The 17,607-nt window shown below is 47.9% G+C and overlaps 1 protein-coding gene across 1 annotated transcript in view; it reads right to left on the reverse strand.

Moving 5' to 3' along the window:
* Positions 1-15,858: 15,858 nt before the first annotated feature.
* Positions 15,859-17,607, reverse strand: part of LOC104352333 (phospholipid-transporting ATPase ID) — a 58,062-nt gene continuing 56,313 nt past the window's right edge. The window contains 1 exon segment of the mRNA XM_086480178.1: positions 15,859-16,080. Coding sequence (XP_086336304.1) covers positions 15,859-16,080 — 222 coding nt within the window.

A 17,607-nucleotide genomic window follows, 5' to 3' on the forward strand; every position in this document is an offset into this window, starting at 1 on the left:
GTGATATGACCTGCAGAAGAGGCACAGGATGCTGCATGAGAATGGAGAAGACAGTCTCTGGAGCACTAGTACACCATCTTGGAATAGAAAGGCAGCCGGATTTTTTTTCCGGTGTGTAGGTGAAAAGAAAACAGATATATGCATTTTCTTTCCATGTAAGAGGCTACAGCCTGAGCAGCATACTGACTGTTCATCAAAGCTACAGAACAATGCAAAATAAAACCACATACACGCTGCTAGTTGAAGCATGCTCTCCAGGCGGGGGCAGGACAGGCCACGTTACTTTTAGCAGAACAAATGGAAGGGATCAGCTCCTACCTTGCCAGATACAATCTCCCCAGATCGTGGGCTCAGCTCACTGCAGCTGGAAGCTGTGTGCAGCAGCAACGGCATGAGAGCAGCAGGAAGAATACAGAGCCAGCGATAATCCAAAGCAAAACCAGCTTGTCCCCGTGTCAGCTCAGGGATCAGCGAGCCATGCTGTGGGGAGTCTCTGCAGGCAGCTCCTCCGTTGCTGCAGGACGGCGGGCGAGAGGCAACATGACAAGGCACTTCTTCAAGATAGTAGCTGGCTTGGGGATTTCTCCTGCTGCCAGTCACCTGCCTCTCCTCGGGCACAGCGGTGCCAGGGTGCTGGTCTCACTCACAGAGCATGCGAGCAGGAGAGAGAAGCGAGGGCTGCGGGCTGCTGGCAGCGCAAGGGCCAGATTGCTAATGAAAGCCACAGTGTAAATACAGACGCAGTCTGGAGAGGACTACGGCAGAAACGCAGCTCGTGTTACAGAGAGCCATTTACAGCAAGCTCAGAAAGAAGCGAGCTTGACGGGGCTGTGCCGCCTGGCTCCACGGCCTGCCTGCGCAGGCAGGGGGGTGGGAGGGCAGCTGCCTGCAAGGGGAAGATGCGGGGTGGTGAAGTGACCACTAGCGAGGGCACACCCCCCCCAACTCCACACTCTCCAGCAGCTCCTACAACACCATACACAGCACTGCTAGCAGTAAGGCAAACCTATGAAATTTTCCATCCTACGCCCTGCTTGGGATGGCCCCAGTCCCACACCTTCTCTGGTGCACGGTGCTACAGCAGCCTATCACGCCTAGGAGAAAGGCTGATCACAGCATGGCTCCATCCCTCAGCTCATGGTGCAAGATCAGCTCATGGTGCAAGATCAGCTCACGGTGCAAGAGCCATTGTCCGGGCCCTCTCCCCATGCTCAAGGGCTCCACATCTTTGGGACTTACCCTCTCTCTCCAGTTCACTGCCTTTGGCACCTCCTCCTAGGATTCTCATTTCCTTGCCACTTCAGGATAACTTACAATCTGTGTTGTAGCTGGATTTACACCAAATAAGAAAGATGGGGGACAGCGCGGCAAAGAAGTAATGTGTCAAAGGGTTTGGGGGCTTTGTCTCTGTTGTGCCCACAACTGGAACAAGCACTAGAGGGGTTTTGCAGGTTTCAGCCACCAGCCATTGAACGAGCACTGAATACCTCAGCAAGAGGCTGAGAAGGAGCTGTTTCAGGATGCATACCACAGCAAGCATAGCATATTTTCAGTAAGCCCAGTGCTAGACAGTCATATAGCTCATGCCAGTGACCTCTGGGTAAAACTGGTGACAAAGAACAGGGAGTTCGGATAGTTTTGAAGCAAATGAGGTTTGTTCTTTAGAGGCTGGAGGGATCTCCTTTGAAAAAGTATTGCCTAGTGTCAAAAGAAAAAGTGTGAAAACAGTTGACTTAGGCCAATTGCATAAGTGAGTGCTGCTGAAAACATAGCTTCCAATGAGAGCACAGGGACCCCAGAATAATAGGCATACGTCCTGGTGATACCCACTAGAGGCATGAAGCCAGCCAAGCATTAAGCCAACCTGGAATGCTCCCTGTTAATGACAGCAGCCAGATTGTGTTATATCTGTATTGTCTCCTCTCTCCAGCAAACTGCTTGTACAGCCACTACCCATCCATACAACTCGAATGCAAGCTTATTTGAGTTACAACTCCCTGTACCTGCACATGCTGATATCCTTTCCCTGGGCTGACAGTATCTGCAATGAGGAAGGTGCTTTATGCTTCCCCCCACCACAGTGCAGAGATTCTCCATTGCAGGCCAGCCCAGCTGACCTTGGGATGAGGTAATTCTCCAGGCATTAAGATACTCTTGCACAAACGTCAAGGGTTGAGGCTGGGCTGGCCACTAACGAATGACAGATACCCTTTCTTAACCTTTCTCCCCTCCTAAAAGGGAAAAGGAGAGAGAACAAGGGAGAAAGACATTAAGGTTTGGAAAAGAAAACTGAAACAGCTTTAATGGAACAGTAACAATAAAAGAAAAGATAATAATAAGAATAAGGAAATAATGAAGTATATACAATATGTACAAATAGATTCAACACCAATACCGAACCCAAATCCCCCACCCTAATGACGATACGTCACCACCATACTGCAGGGCTGCCACTGGGGCAGTCCCAGGCTGGACTGGGCAGCAGACAGGGACGGGATGCAGGGGCTGGACTCAGGCACTGGATTCAGGGATGCACGGATCAGGATCGACGACAGAAGAACAGACAGAGTCCTCCTCAGATGTTGGCCATCGAAGAAGAGAGCCTGACCCTCGTGATCCCTCAGCTTTACACTGAATATGACGTGTATGAGATGGAACATTCTGTGGGTCAGGTTTGGGTCACCTGTCCAGTTCGCTCCTCCCTGCAGGTGTGACCATTTTCGTGCTTGCGACTATTTTCACTCCCAGCACCCCAACACGGAGTACAAGATTTAGCAGTGACCTTGGTCACTGTAAGAACAAGTAAAGCAGGGGCCTTTCTGCATCCCATTCCTTGGTACTAACTATGAACATCAGGCCTAATCACTGCTGGGAGCAGTTACTGTCTGGAAATACGTGCTGCTGTTTCAGAAAGTGTTGTTAGAAGAGACTCAACTGAAAAGTAAAATCACTAAAACAGAATTAGTTCTGGTTTAGCCCAAACTAAGACAACAAGAAAAAGGGAAAACTTCCTAATGTAACAGCAGTGAATCTGGTACTAGGTGCAGCTCCCCAGGTCTGTCTGAGACGAAGTACAGCCACGAGTTCATCACCAAGTATTCATCAACATTGGCAAGAGGCCTCCAGACAGGGGGCTGCTTCTTGAAGCATCATGCACCTTCATGACTTGTTCCTGCATAGTGAGAAACCAGGACAGACCTCTCCTGGGGTGAAGCGACTACACTGACAGGCTGGTTCACTGCTAAGGAAGACAACACTGAAGCCATTATCTTCTACCAAGTTGCTTCTGCAGACAAACTGGTCTCAGCCAGAGAACAACCAATCACCAGATGATCCCAAAGAGTTTAAAAACCATTCACAACAACCCAGCCTCAAACGAGGCAGTTGAGAGTGTTTAGATCAAGGCTGCAATAAGGTTTACCACACCTGCAGCAACAGCAATCCTGTCAAGGCACAAGTGACAGCCCTGCAGCATCCACAGCCTCCCAGGACCATAAGCATTGACCTTGTCTGGGGAACCCTGTCTACAAGCTTTCTGACCACACCTGGAGAGATGGAGGAAAATGATACCCACAGAAAATGGGGTTGAGCAACCTGTACATGCTGGTCTCCTCCCAGTTTGGGTGCCTCTCTTCCCCACAAGCACTGCTTCATCTCAGTCTGATCTACTGCCCACATTCGTCATTCGCTAGAGGAATCCAGCCACCACAGGAGAGGACAGGCTCAGTCAGCACCACTGGGAGTTTATTTTTCCAGCTCAGCTGCATAAAAGCTCAAGAAGACCACCTCCCTGTTAGGTACCTCAGTGTGTCGTCATCTATTCTGCCCCCCGCCCCCACCACTGTGAAATAAGGATCATTACACTTACCTAGTTGCTGCAGATGTTGTAAAGTTAACTTCATTACAGGATGCTGGCAGTCTGTAAACAGTAACGAGCATTCTGCGAGATTCTTTTTCCGTCCATAAAGAAGAGACTCCTTGTGGGTTTCCCAGACATACAAGCTACTGCACGGAGCTTCCTTCACCCTCACCACGGTGGGTATGCTGCAAAAGCAGGGATCCCCATTACACTGAAAAGCAGGAGATTTGTACCCTCTATCAGCTGCATCCAGGCCATCTGCCAGGCAGGAATGCGATGCACCAGCCCAGCCTCAGCCGAGCTGTCAAGGCAGCGGAAGGGTTGGGGCTGAACTGCTCTGGAATCCCAGTAACGCGCGCAAACACCCCGTCAGCCTGCACCAGGAATGACTCCTCCCTGCCCCGGACCAGGCTGAATCACTGGAAATACCAAAACAACGATGAGGTCACGTTCCCATAGCAAGGAACTGGAGCCAGATATAGCTGCACAGAGAAGCGTGCTAAAAAGAGACTCGGTGTACAGGCTGGAGGCTCTGGCAGACAGGCACCCTGGGCATTTGTCTAGTTTAAAAACAGCTTGAGGCTGCCAGGAGGCTTTTTTCTTTCTCTGCAGGGAACTGGACAGAACCTACAGGGCCTTTAAACTCTTTATCCGTCCCACTGAAAGAGGCACAAACATTAGAACTTGTGAGTGTATAGATATGGGTACAAGGAACGAGGCAGAGGTAAAACTATGACTGGATTCTGAGTCCAGTGTTCCCAAAATCTCACTGTGATACTATGCTCAGGCTTAAGCAATTAGGAATCCCCCTGCAGCAAACTGAATGGCAGACAAAAACCGTATGCCCATTACTGTCTGGTTGCTTTTGCTACAGCCTCAGCCAGCTTCCACCAAAAAACCCACAGGTTTGGTACGTTTTCGAAGTGGTGAGTGGCAAATTATGGTGGCCTCTGCTATTGATCCTGAAATGAGTATCTAAGGCACTCCATTATCACCAAATAGACTTTTGTCCTGTTTAGGGCTAAGTCAGAACTCATTCTGTTTTAGTGATTTGACTTTTCAGTTAAGTCTAAGTAACTGCACTTTCTGAAATCAACAGCAGGTTTTCCCAGACAGTGACTACTTCTAGCAGTGATAACGCTTTATGTTCATAATTAGTACCAAGGAATGGAATGCAGAAAGGCCCCTGCTTTTTTTGCTCCTGAAAGCAACCAAGGTCACTGCTAAATCTTGTACTGCGTGTTGGGGTGCCGGGAGTGAAAAGGGTCACAAGCACGTAAAAGGTTGCACCTGCAGGGAGGAGCGAACCGGACAGGGGACCCAAACCTGACCCACGGAGTGTTCCATCTCATACACGTCATATTCAGTATAAAGCTGAGGGATCATGAGGGTCAGGTTCTCTTCCTCGATGGCCAACATCTGAGGAGGACTCTGTCTGTTCTTCTGTCGTCGATCCCGACCCGTGCATCCCTGAATCCAGTGCCTGAGTCCAGCCCCTGCATCCCATCCCTGTCTGCTGCCCAGTCCAGCCTGGGACTGCCCCAGTGGCAGCCCTGCAGTGTGGTGGTGACGTACTGTCATCAGGGTGGGGGAGTTGGGTTTGGTGTTGTTTTTGTATTGCTTTTGTGTATATTTGTATATATTTCATTATTTTATTCTTATTATTATCTTTTCTTTTATTGTTACTGTTCCATTAAAGCTGTTTTAGTTTTGTTTTCCAAACCTTAAAGTCTCTCTCCTTTGTTCTCTCCCCCTTCTCTCTCTGGGAGGGGAGAAAGGTTAATCAAGAGCCTCTGTCATTCGTTAGTGGCCAGCCCAGCCTCAACCCTTGACAACTTTGCAAGGCAGAGAGGTTCCAGCCTTTCTCAGTCCTCAGTGGAGGGAGACTGGAGACATTTTGCTACTTAGACTGTGAAAGAAATTGCAACAGAGGTCTTGGCAAGGATAGAGGAATTCACAATAGAATTTGCAATAGCCTGCTCTTTCCCCTCTCTGTAGGATGAGACATTTGGATGGATAACAGTAACACCCACAGTTATATGAAGAAGAGGCTGTAAGAATCCAGATTTTGTTGCATCAGGACATAAAACAGATTCTAACCAGAAGCCAAGTAGGAGCAAATATAGGACTGGACAGTTAAAACCAGGCATCTCACCTGGCTGGCTGGGCAGTAGTCATTGAGCTGGCACACTCTGCAACCACCTCAACAGTGTCTGGCACACTGAGTTGGTGGGCTATGCCTGCACCAGTCCCTTTCTCCTGGAAGTGCATTCAGATTTATTAATAAAATATGTAAGAAAATCTATGGTGACCTGTGGGTAACTCCCACAGGAGAGCCATTAGACCAGAAGTGCTCAAAACCAAATCAGTTCATTTTCACCCAGCTCTTTCAGCACGTTCTGGTGACAAGAATCACCATATTGGGTCACACCAAGAATTCTTCTGGCCTAGTGCCCTACCCTTGGCATTTTGGCACCGGCATATATATATATATCACAGAGTATGGAGTGATCTCTCCCAAGGCCACACTCTTCCAGCCTGCAACAATCAACAAGGCAATTCTAGAAATGGAGGTTTCACACTGACCATCATGTTTAACAGACCTGAAACAGATCTCTGCCATTGAGATGTCTGGTTCCTTTTGGAATCGATGTGTATTTTCAGCCTTCATGCCATCTCGTAGCAACATGTTCTGCAAATCAACTGTGTTGAAAAAGGACTTCCTTAACCTGCTGCCTAATAAATAATTTCGCTGGGTGTGCTTCCTCTGTACTGTGAGAAACAGCAAAGCTAAGCAAGGTCATTCCTTACTCAACTTCTCCCCACTGTACGCTATTTTATAGGCCTTTACCCTTTCCCACTATCATCTACTTTTCCATGTTTGATCTCACTTCCTACAGAAGCTATCTGAGTCCTTCAATCATCCTCATTCCCCTTTTCTGTATCATGTCCAGGTCATCAGTCTTTTTAAGAGAGGGTAACCAGACTGTATATGGTAGTCAAGATGCAGGAACAACAGGTCTGTATACATAAGTATACAAGAATATTTACCAGCATTTTTTGATTTATTCTTTATTTCCAGTATGAGGTCTGCCTTTTTGTCTACAGCTGAACATTGAGCTGATGTGATTCCAAAGGGCTTCTTGTGGGCAGTGAGAAACTGTTCACAAATCACCATTACATGCATAAAGTTGTGGCATTAATCCCATTTGCTGTTTTCTCATGCTAATAGATTTGCAAGATACTCCTGTAACTCTTCAGGCAGTTTTCAAACCGACTACCCTGACTAACTTAGAATTACCAGAAAATTACAGTCTTTGCTCTATTTTCCAAACCATAGCTAGATGTGTGGCACAGAGATCCCCACGGGACCCAGGCACTGCAGGTACCAGAGCTTTGATGTGTTGCAAAGCATGGCATTTGACAAGGAGTGCTGTAAGCACAGTGACCAAGAATGCGCCGTTGTCCTGGTTTGGGCTAAATCAGAACTAATTCTGTTTTAGTGCTTTAACTTTTCAGTTAAGTCTCCTCTAACTACCAGCACTTTCTGAAACAGCAGCATGTTTTTCCAGACAGTGACTGCTCCCAGCAGTGATAAGGCCTGATGTTTATAGTTCGTACCAAGGAATGGTATGCAGAGAGGCCCTTGCTTATACTTGTTCTTATGGCGACCAAGATCACTGCTAAATCTTGTACTCCGTGTTGGGGTGCCAGGAGTGAAAAGAGTCGTACCTACAGGGAGGACCGAACTGGACAGGTGACCCAAACCTGACCAACAGAGTATTCTATCCCATAGACGTCATATTCAGTATAAAGCTGAGAGATCACGAGGGTCTCGGCCCTTCGCTCTTCTTCGATAGCCGACATCTGAGGAGGACTGATCCGTGCATCCCTGAATCCAGTGCCTGAGTCCAGCTCCTGCATCCCGTCCCTGTCTGCTGCCGAGTCCAGCCTGGGACTGCCTCAGTGCCAGCCCTGCGGTGTGGTGGTGACGTATTGTCATCAGGGTGGGGGAGGAGTGGGGTTCGGTATTGGTTTTGTATATATTTGTACATACTGTATATATTTCATTTTTTCCTTATTCTTATTATTATCTTTTCTTTTATTGTTATTGTTCCATTAAAGCTGTTTTAGTTTTCTTTTCCAAACCATAAAGTCTCTCTCCCTTGTTCTCTCTCCTTTTCCCTTTTGGGAGGGGAGAGGGGTTAGTAGAGAGCGTCTGTCATTCGTTAGTGGCCGGCCCAGCCTCAAACCGTGACAGCCGTCTCAATGGGATATCCCACCACAGTCTGATGCAAGGAGCTGTGGAGCTCTAATGCTCGCGGTTTGCTTCTGCTGACACAGGGCCACACACAGGTAGACACCTCTACCAAATACTCCACAGGCTTTGCCAGGTACAGTCTCAAGGCTACATATACACTAGGGCAACTATTGCAGCAGTAGGATGGCTGCACTCCATGTCCCATTGCTGGGATGAGAATAGCAGCACACCAAATTTGCACTCACACACCACTATCTGAACCAGTGTCTCGCCCTGGCACTTGTGGAGGATCCTGGTGCAGTTTGAACCAGCTGTTTTGAAATCAGCCATGTTCTTCTTGTGAAGGACAGGAACAAGTTCCCCAAGAGACATGACCACCGTAGTGCATAGTTTTCTGCAAAGCAATTGAATTAGCAGAGAGGTTGAAAGCATCCTAAGGCAGTGTCCTCCAACAGCAGCCTTTACAGGTTGTGCCAGGCAGATACTGGGGTCAGCAGAACGTTTGTGACAGCAGCCTGTTGCAGAGCTATCCATGGGGAGACTGTTCAGACAAGAGCAGTCCTGAGAAGGACACTGTGACCGGTTTCCCCTGCTCCTGAGCCCTGTCAATGTGGTTAGCACAACTAACCCTGTTCGATGAGGCAACCAGCCATTCTGTGTGACCAAGCAGGTCAGGTATTCCTTCCCTTCCACTCATTATCAAGCCCTGAAGGTCCTGTGCACCAAGTAGACAAACCAAACAGATTTCCTCTTCCCCTCCCTACCAGCCTCACGATTTCTGGGTGCCAGGACCTCTTAAGAAAACAAAGCTTTAATTGTAAGTATGATTTAACGATGCCATCATTTTGCCAAGGATCCCTAAAAGAACCTGTCAGTGCTGGCTGATGGAGACACACACTCCCATCCACAGCTCCACTAAAGATTCAGTCAGAAGTGCAGAGTCCAGGGTAAGGCTTAAGGGCTACAAAGTTGCTCAGCAAATACCCACCCCAGGCACAACAGATGTGAATTGTGGAAACCAGTATTCCCAGTCCAGGCAAGCGCACACAAGAATAGGAAGAGGAGGGGGAGAAACTGTGGGCTTCAGATGAGCAGCAGATATCACAATAAAAACCCCAGCCAGGCTTCACCAGAATCAGAGGAACAGAGACCTATAGCCAACAGACCTCAGAAAACAGGCTGCTGTGTGCAGGGCTTCGGTGAATAACTGGGAATTCGGTGTTCAGTGGAAGGCAGATTACATAAGGCCAAGCAGAATGGGGGTAACCAGCCTCCCTGAACATCTGGGAGGCATGCAGCAAGCAGAAGAACTCCTCCCAGACACGTTTACCCTGAAGCACTCCAAGTTGAACTGGCAAACCAGTGGTATCTGATGCCTGTCCCCGCTTCAGCAGAGCTTACCACAAGAAAGACAGTCAGGCAAGTACAACTACACACAGTATCTTCATTTCATTTATTCAGAGCTCAAAGGTACTGTTGACACACAGCAGCTTGATGGCATGGGGAAAGCTGAAAGAGGGACTTCATTTATCCCTCGTGTTTCATGCAAATATTGCCTGCAATCCTAGCAGAAAGACAGAAAGGAGGTTTCAGTGAACCATAACCCCTATGTAATACCCTGATCCAGGATATTACACATTCTCCAGCTCACATAAAAAGAGAACAGATGTATTCCTGCACATTGCCCATCTGACACTGCCCAGTCAACATCTCCACCAAGCCATCCCAAAGGCAACGCAACCAAGACACTGAGTAGAGAAAACTCAGGATACCAGGCATCCTGCACAGGAAAAAAAGTATCAGACAGCATCTGCTGCCACAGCAAAAACTGAACAAGAAGCAAAACTGCAGGCAGAATACTGGCTAACCATAAACCAGGCTTGCACCTTTTGAATATTCTATGTTCCCCTACCCACAGCCTGAAGGTTTTTGAGAGATGATTGCAAGGAGTTAAGGAAGCCTCTGAAGCAGCTGCTCTAGGTGTTGTTATCTAAGCCCAAAGGATGGAAACCCACTGCTGCCAGTGAAAGGTCACCAGACTGGAACCTGGCCCAGTAGCTTCTGTGAAGCACATGGACCAGGAGACATTCAGACTACAATTTTTCAACATAAGAGTACAAATTAGTTTTCTAAATACAGACCTGTACTCTACATGGAATGAATGGCTGATGGAGGTTAGCACTCTGTGATACAAAAGGCTTCGGTTTAAAATTCAGGACAGCTACTGACTCCCTGAGTCACATTGGTCTGCATATTTCAGGCCTCAGCTCCCTGCTGAATGAGAAGATACTGATCCTCCCTGCCTCTGAGGGAAGGAAGAATGCAATAAAGCTTAAAAACCCCCCAGGATCCCTGCCATAAATCCCAAAGTTTGGGAGGCAAATGGCGTTGTTCATTTTGTATAAAAGCCAGGATTCTTTTATTAAGTGCCTAATACGCATGTGGAAGCAGGATGCAGCCAGTAACAAAAACATTGGCCTTCCCTTGAGACACAATGCTCAGATCAGACGGCGCTTTGTTTGTATCATGAAGCATGGGGCTGGAGATGGCACCTATAGGGCTGCCCCAGCTTTGCATTCAGGTCTTGGAATAACCACTCTCTCAATGCAAACAGGCAATTCAGCAGCACAGCCCTCACCAGGGCACAGACAGCTCCCCCAAAGCCAGGCACGATGCTTCCAGAGAACCTACGAAAAGCCAGTGGCTGGATCGTATGTTTTCCTAATTCAGAGGAAGCCTGGCCCAGCTCCGATTTCCCGCAACGTCTCTTGGTGTCAGGAGGGGTGGGGGTTGGAAAAGGCCAGATCCATTTATAGCTGAAAAGTCTGGCAGAGAGCTCGGCGTTGTGCGGAAAAGCAGGGAGCTGACAGCTCAGTACACCCAGCTCCACCCAGCAGGAGAGGCAGGCTGGGGAAAGAGATGGGGGGGGTATGAAAACCACTTCCCTTCAAGCTGGGATCGACAGGAGAGATGTTGCTCCTCCACAGCGTCAGGAGGAGAAAAACACTCTCTACTTCTGAGTGAATTATAAAAAGTAGGGCAGCGAAAGACTAGCTCTGGAAAAACTGAAGAACAGCTGAGCTGCAGCTATGGCCAGAAACACTTTCAGGTCAAGCCCAGGCTGCAGGGCTCCATGCCCCTCCTCTGAGCTCTGCATCATGTCAACACCTGCAGTGAACCCCCTACCACTGGGACAGAGCTAAAGGTGTCTCCCAGAGAGGGAGATGGGATGGAACTCGCCTTTGCTAGGAGGAATGGCAGCTCTCACTCCAGCATATTTACATCAGCCAACACGTAAGTTGATGTAGTAGAAAGCTCTTGCCAGCACTCACGGAAAAATGTTGCCCCTGAGGACAAGACACCAGTTTAAAGCATCAACATGCACAGACTTATGATGACCTCAGCTTCTCCGCACGTTATCAGGCATGAGACAGAGAGAGACGAGAGATATTTGTTTAGCTAACACAATTCAGCTAACAATTCTGCATATTCACAGTAAAGTTAGGAAAAATAACCACTAGGGATCACAGAGATGATGAGGCTGTAAGAAAAGCAAATGCAGTCTAGACAAGGCAGTGAAATATCAGTGCTATTGTACAGGCACTGATGACAGGAGCATCATGCAAAAAAAATTCTGGTCACCCGCATTTAAAAATGATAAACTCAAATGAACAGGTGCAGAAAGGGCCCAGGAGAAAGAGAAAACCTATCAAACAAGAAGAAACTTAAGAGCCTAGCTTGTTTAGCCTAGCCAAACGTAGGCAGAAAGCGGATAGGATTGCTCTCTAAATATATCACAGGAGACAAACAAAACTGCTGAAGCAAAAGGATAATGCTGGCACAACAACAAGAGAATAAATGCACTATGAATACATGTAGATTGAAAATGGGGGGGGGGGGGCTGAACACGACACACAGAAATCAACTATCAGAACAGGAAGCTTTCCAGCTAGAATGGTTGGTTTTAGGATGAGTTTTTATCAGTGGTCTGACAAGGTTACAGAACACAGAGCCTCTGCCCCCAGATATCCCATAGATGTGCCCACAGAACTCCTGTTTTTGTTCCCAGCTGGTAATTAGCATGGGTCATTATTCAGACAGCTCCTTTCTTAGAACAGACTTTGTTGAGGATCACCCCAGTTGGAGAACCTAGGGCAAGCATGCAGTGCACCTTTGCATTCCATAAGACCTGCTCCTCCCATTCTGTAAAAGCTGCCCATGAGTAATAACTTCCAGGTTAGAAGAGTTGTGTGGATGCACACCGATAAAGTGAAAGCCACTGCAGGAATGCAGGTGTTGCTGTTAGCCATTTAAAACACCCTCCAGGGGCCTCTGCCCAAAAGAACCTGATGAGAGGGGGTTTTTACAAGGGCATGTAGTGATAGGACAAGGGCTAATGGCTTTGAACTGAAAGAAGGTAGATTAGATGTGAGGGTGGCTCTGGAAGAGAGGCTGTGGCTGCCCCCTCCCTGGCAGTGCTCAAGGCCAGATTGGATGGGGCTTTAAGCAACCTGGTCTGGTGGAAAGTGTCCCTGCCCATGGCAGGGGGCTTGGAACTACATGATCTTCAAGGTCTGTTCCAACCCAAACCATTCTCTGATTCTATGCCCCTCACTATTAGTGTCAGAGGTTGCTCTGTGTCACCTTGTCAGATTCAGGGGAGAGAGGTGATGCTCTAAGCCGTCCTCTGCTACAGTATAAGAACAGTAACAATATCAGCACTGGTTATCATCAAAGCATTATCATTCCTGATCCTGAAACTGCTGCCCAGTATTTAGGTCCTGCAGGACACACAGTGTTCAAACCATGAACTTTTATATTACAGAATAATGAGAAAAAGGGGCTGGGAGGGGGAAACCAAAACCACATTCCATGGGTTCATTTTTGATACATCTATCAAATAAAATACTAAATTATCATCCTCAGACAGATGACATGAGGTCTGACACCCTTGCCCCACAGTACCACACATATGAGAAACACCCACCCCCCCACCCCCCCAGCAGGGCTGCCTGCTCAGGTCATGGACAAGCCCCCCCACTCCCACCCCCACCGCCTCCCCCACCGCTTACCATCCTCCCACTCTGCAGGAGAAACACTGTCATCTCAGATCCATCCTCCCACAGACTGTCCTCCCGCCTTAGGAGGTCCAGGACCAACACACAAATCTGGTTATTAACTCCTTTATTCAGTCAGCAGACTGGCAAGAAGTTGGTCATCTCAATATTTTTATTTTTTTAAAAAAAATTATTGTACAAAATCAGGAGTGATGTAGGACAGACATCACTGCCAGCTGACATGTTTCAAATGCTGATGTTGTCAAACCACTGAAATATTTGTATATCTGGTGCAAGTTCACCAACAGCTCTATTATCCCCTGCATGTGCTATGCAGCATTTGCAAATCCCCTTCAGCCAGAAGGTGAGTACTTTGCACGTAAACCATATGAGAAGAGTGACGCTGTCTCAGAGTTGCCTTGCTCTGTCAGCAAAAGCTCTGCCTCTGCTGCTCTGCATTACATCCTGCTGTATTACATGCTAGGAACAGCTTTGATAGAACCCTCAGTCCACAGATCCACCTGGGTATCATGAGGATGCCTGCTTACCTGCAAAAATTCTCCTTTTTCCTCTAGCCCCAGGGATGCTGACTGTGAAAGACGTAATCCTTACCAGAAAGCCATGATTGTCTCTGCAAAGTGAATGGTAAATCAGAGGGCTGTGACAAGCATTATCACAGCAGTTTCCTCAGTCAGGGTGCAGGCTCTCACTTTATTTAGGTATCTCCTTGCAGGGGAGATCACCGGATCAGAATTTGCTCCTTCCCTAGCAAGCAGCTCCTGGCTGCTGAAGTCTGGATCCAGTCCCAGCTCTAGTTTTGCTGTGGTTGTGCTGAAATTTAATACCACGGTTTGCAACCAGCCTCACAAAGCAGCAGGTGCAATAGACAGGTTTTTTTCTGTGCCAAGTTAAACCCAGGGAGATGAAACCTTCTATTAGAGCTTAAACAATCTTACACAGTAACTGCTGAAACTGGGACCACAGGGAGCAGGGTGTTATACGCAGACCGAATGAAATGGGGCCATGGCTGGCATGTTTCCATCATACATTGCCTCCACCAGTAGCTCAGAGACTCAAGGCAGAGAAATCCCAATAAATAGCAGCTGGTTACTGTGCAAAAAAATCCAATTCAAAACAAGGAAGGAGTCTAAATTTGCATAAAGAAGTGGGAAAAAAAAAAACACAAAAAAACAACAGCCAATGCCTCTTACTGCTCTGCACAAAAAAGCTCTATTTAGACAGCTCAGCAGCGCTGGCAGGACAGATTCTCAGGCTGTCACACTGGCCTTCCACCCAGTAACTCTGCTGATTATGGAGCTGGTGTAACAAAAGCGATCAGATCCCAGTCCCCCAGGATCACCATGTCTTTGGCTGTGTCTGTGCATCTTGGGTCCCTCTGCTGGCAGACAGACTGATGGGATTCTCAGCTCTCTGCAACTCGTGATTGACAGGTAAACTGCTCCCATATAAAATATTATCCATCACAGAGAAACTCTGCAGAGGCTCCTGAGCCCTCACAAAGTTCCTCCAAAACTTGACCACACCACTCATCAGGGAGGGTGAAGGAGCCACCAGGTCGTGCTTCATCCCTTACACTGAGCAACAGCACTCGTGGAGTAAAGGGCAGGACACCCTGCACGAGCCATGAAATAGCATCTCTGCCTCTGACACTGCTTGTGTGATCTCCATCAAGTCAGGTGTGTATGCCTCAGTCTGTTATGGTGGGAGAGACACCTGGTGCTGGTAACTCAGATGGGCCCTAACCATGACAAGGGCTTCTCAGGGCCGGATTTTACAGCTTGATCGATATGGGAGTCTCAGCTTCTTCCACCCTTTTATTTTAAGTCTAAATGAAATGGCTGGTGCCCAGGTACAAAACCTGAGAGGGCTCTAAGGACAATGATCTTTTACAAGAGCGGATTTGCAATGCAGATAAAACAGGGCAGGCAGATGAATGTCAAGTCCTTGTCCCTTGACCAACTAAGGGTTTCTCTGAGCTTGCAGCACTTCCTGACTGCAGATGCGGGAAGAGGGTGGTGTTTGGGCACTAGCCATCTCTTGAGAAAGTGGATTAACGGTTAGTTTGGAAGGAGATTGTTTCCAACTCACGCCTTCCAAAGTGCCTGTGTACAGTCAAAAGGCTATGAAATTACACATATTACAAAGATCAGGGATTCGAGGGTTGTGTGGCTCGACCTAAGGCACATCTGGGGTCAATACTGTCACCCCACGCCCGAAGTGGATTCATGGCGGAAACAAAGGCACATGAATGAGAAAGACATCACCAATTCAGCCTTTTCCTCAGCCTGGATTTCTCTTTGCTCTGAGGTACGGAGTTAAAGGGAGAAAAAAAAAAAAATAGCGTTATGAACGATCTCAGGGAGCAGAGATGCCTCCTGCAACGTGTTCTCTCTTGTCCCAGGAAGGTCCTCTGGGATACCCTACAACAGCTCTAATCACCCTGCCTGCCTTCCCTGGCAGCAGCGCATGACTTTGGAAGAGAAGCTGCAGTCAGAGGGTGCATGTGGGTGAAAGGAAAGGCCCATGTCCTTGATTTGGTAGCCAGGAGGGCAGAGCTCTGGCCAGCCACTGGCTGGGTGCTTTGCAGGGAGAACAGCCTCCTCTCCTGACAGCTCTTTACTTTGGTTTGCTTTGTTGGTTTTTTTGGTGTTTTGTTTTGTTTACAGTCCTTTGTGTTTATGTTTGTCACTATTTGGTGAAAATGTTCCCGTTGTGGCAAAAGGTGATTTTGGCCGCATGTTTCTCCCAGACATAATGAGTGCTCCAAAGCCATGCTGATGGGAGAAGGCATAGCCGGAGCGGCGGGTGCTGGTCCGACGCAGGTGTCTCTTGGGTGAGGGTGGAGGTGGCCGCTTTTTGGCTTCTTTGATCTTGAGCAGGACCTGAAATCAGAAAATAAGAAGGGAAAATTGGGAAGCGCATCAAGATTCTCAAGCATAGTGAAAGAGGAGCAAAGGATGAGAAACAGAAGCAGGGGTCTAGAGCCAAAAATGATTGACAAAACAGGGGATGGCAGGCGGGGTTGCGGAGCAGGACCTGAACTGGCAGCACAGGATGGCAGCCTGGTAAAAGGAGAAGGCAATCTTTTTCTAAAAGGCGTTAAGGGGAGTGTCATCTGTAAGACATGGGAGGGGATGATTTCAGTGTATTGTTCCTCACAGCTCAGTGGTGCCTCAGTTGGTGTATTACTGCAGCTCTTTTAGGCACTTCAGTCAAATAAACCAAAATGTGAAAGCCATCTGAACAATAATCAAAAATCCATAAAACAAAGAAGGAAACATTTAAAAATTGGCTTAATTAAGCTAGAAAATAGACTGCTGAAAGGGATCTCCAATATGTAAAAACTTTTTATAATGAGAATGGTGATCAATAGGTTGAATAGGTGATCAACTGGCAGAAAGGAAAGAAATAATGCACTTCATTTGCAGGTAGTGGGCTCTCTGTTCCCACGTGGCCACCAAGATCATCTGCAGACACACATCTTTTCAGAAAGGGGTGGTCATAGAATCATAGAGTTGTTTAGGTTGGAAAAGACCTTTAAGATCATCAAGTCCGACCATTATCCTAGCACTGCCAAGTCCGCTACTAAACCATGTCCCTAAGCACCACATCTACACACTTTTTAAATACTTCCAGGGATGGTGACTCAACCACTTCCCTGGGCAGCCTGTTTCAATGCTTGACAACCCTTTCTGTGAAGGAATTTTTCCTAACATCCAATGTAAACTTCTCCTGGTGCAACTTGAGGCCATTTGCTCTTATCCTATCACTTGTTGCTTGGGAGAAGAGACTGACATCGAACTTGCTACAGCCTCCTTGCAGGTAGTCATAAAGACTGATAAGGTCTCCCTCAGCCTCCTCTTCTTCAGACTAAACAACCCCAGTTCCCTCAGCTGCTCCTTATAAGACCTGCTCTCCAGACCCTTCACCAGCTTCATTGCTCTTCTTTGGACACACTGAACATCTGGGGGCCAAAACTGCACACAGCATTCGAGGTGCGGCCTCACCAGTGCCAAGTACACAGAGATAATCACCTCCCTACTCCTGCTGGCCACACCACTTCTGATACAGGCCAGGATGCTGTTGGCCTTCTTGGCCACCTAGGCACACTGCTGGCTCATGTCCAGCCGGCTGTCAACCAGCACCCCCAGGTCCTTTTCTGCCAGGCAGCTTTCCAGCCACTTGTCCCCAAATCTGTAGCGCTGCCTGGGGCTGTTGTGACCCAAGTGCAGGACCCGGCACTTGGCCTTGTTAATCCTCATAGCATTGGCCTCGGTCCATCTGTAAGAGTTGGTCCGAAAAACAGCGTTGTCTCAACCTTGTCATCAGGGGTACGGACAATAAGGTACCCTGAAAGTTAGGCTAACATCTTGACATCTGTCTGCAACAGCCTGCCTGAGACGCAGTTG

The sequence above is a fragment of the Leptosomus discolor genome, chromosome Z (assembly GCF_034619465.1).
Source record: "Leptosomus discolor isolate bLepDis1 chromosome Z, bLepDis1.hap2, whole genome shotgun sequence".
In the NCBI taxonomy this organism is placed as follows: domain Eukaryota; kingdom Metazoa; phylum Chordata; class Aves; order Leptosomiformes; family Leptosomidae; genus Leptosomus; species Leptosomus discolor.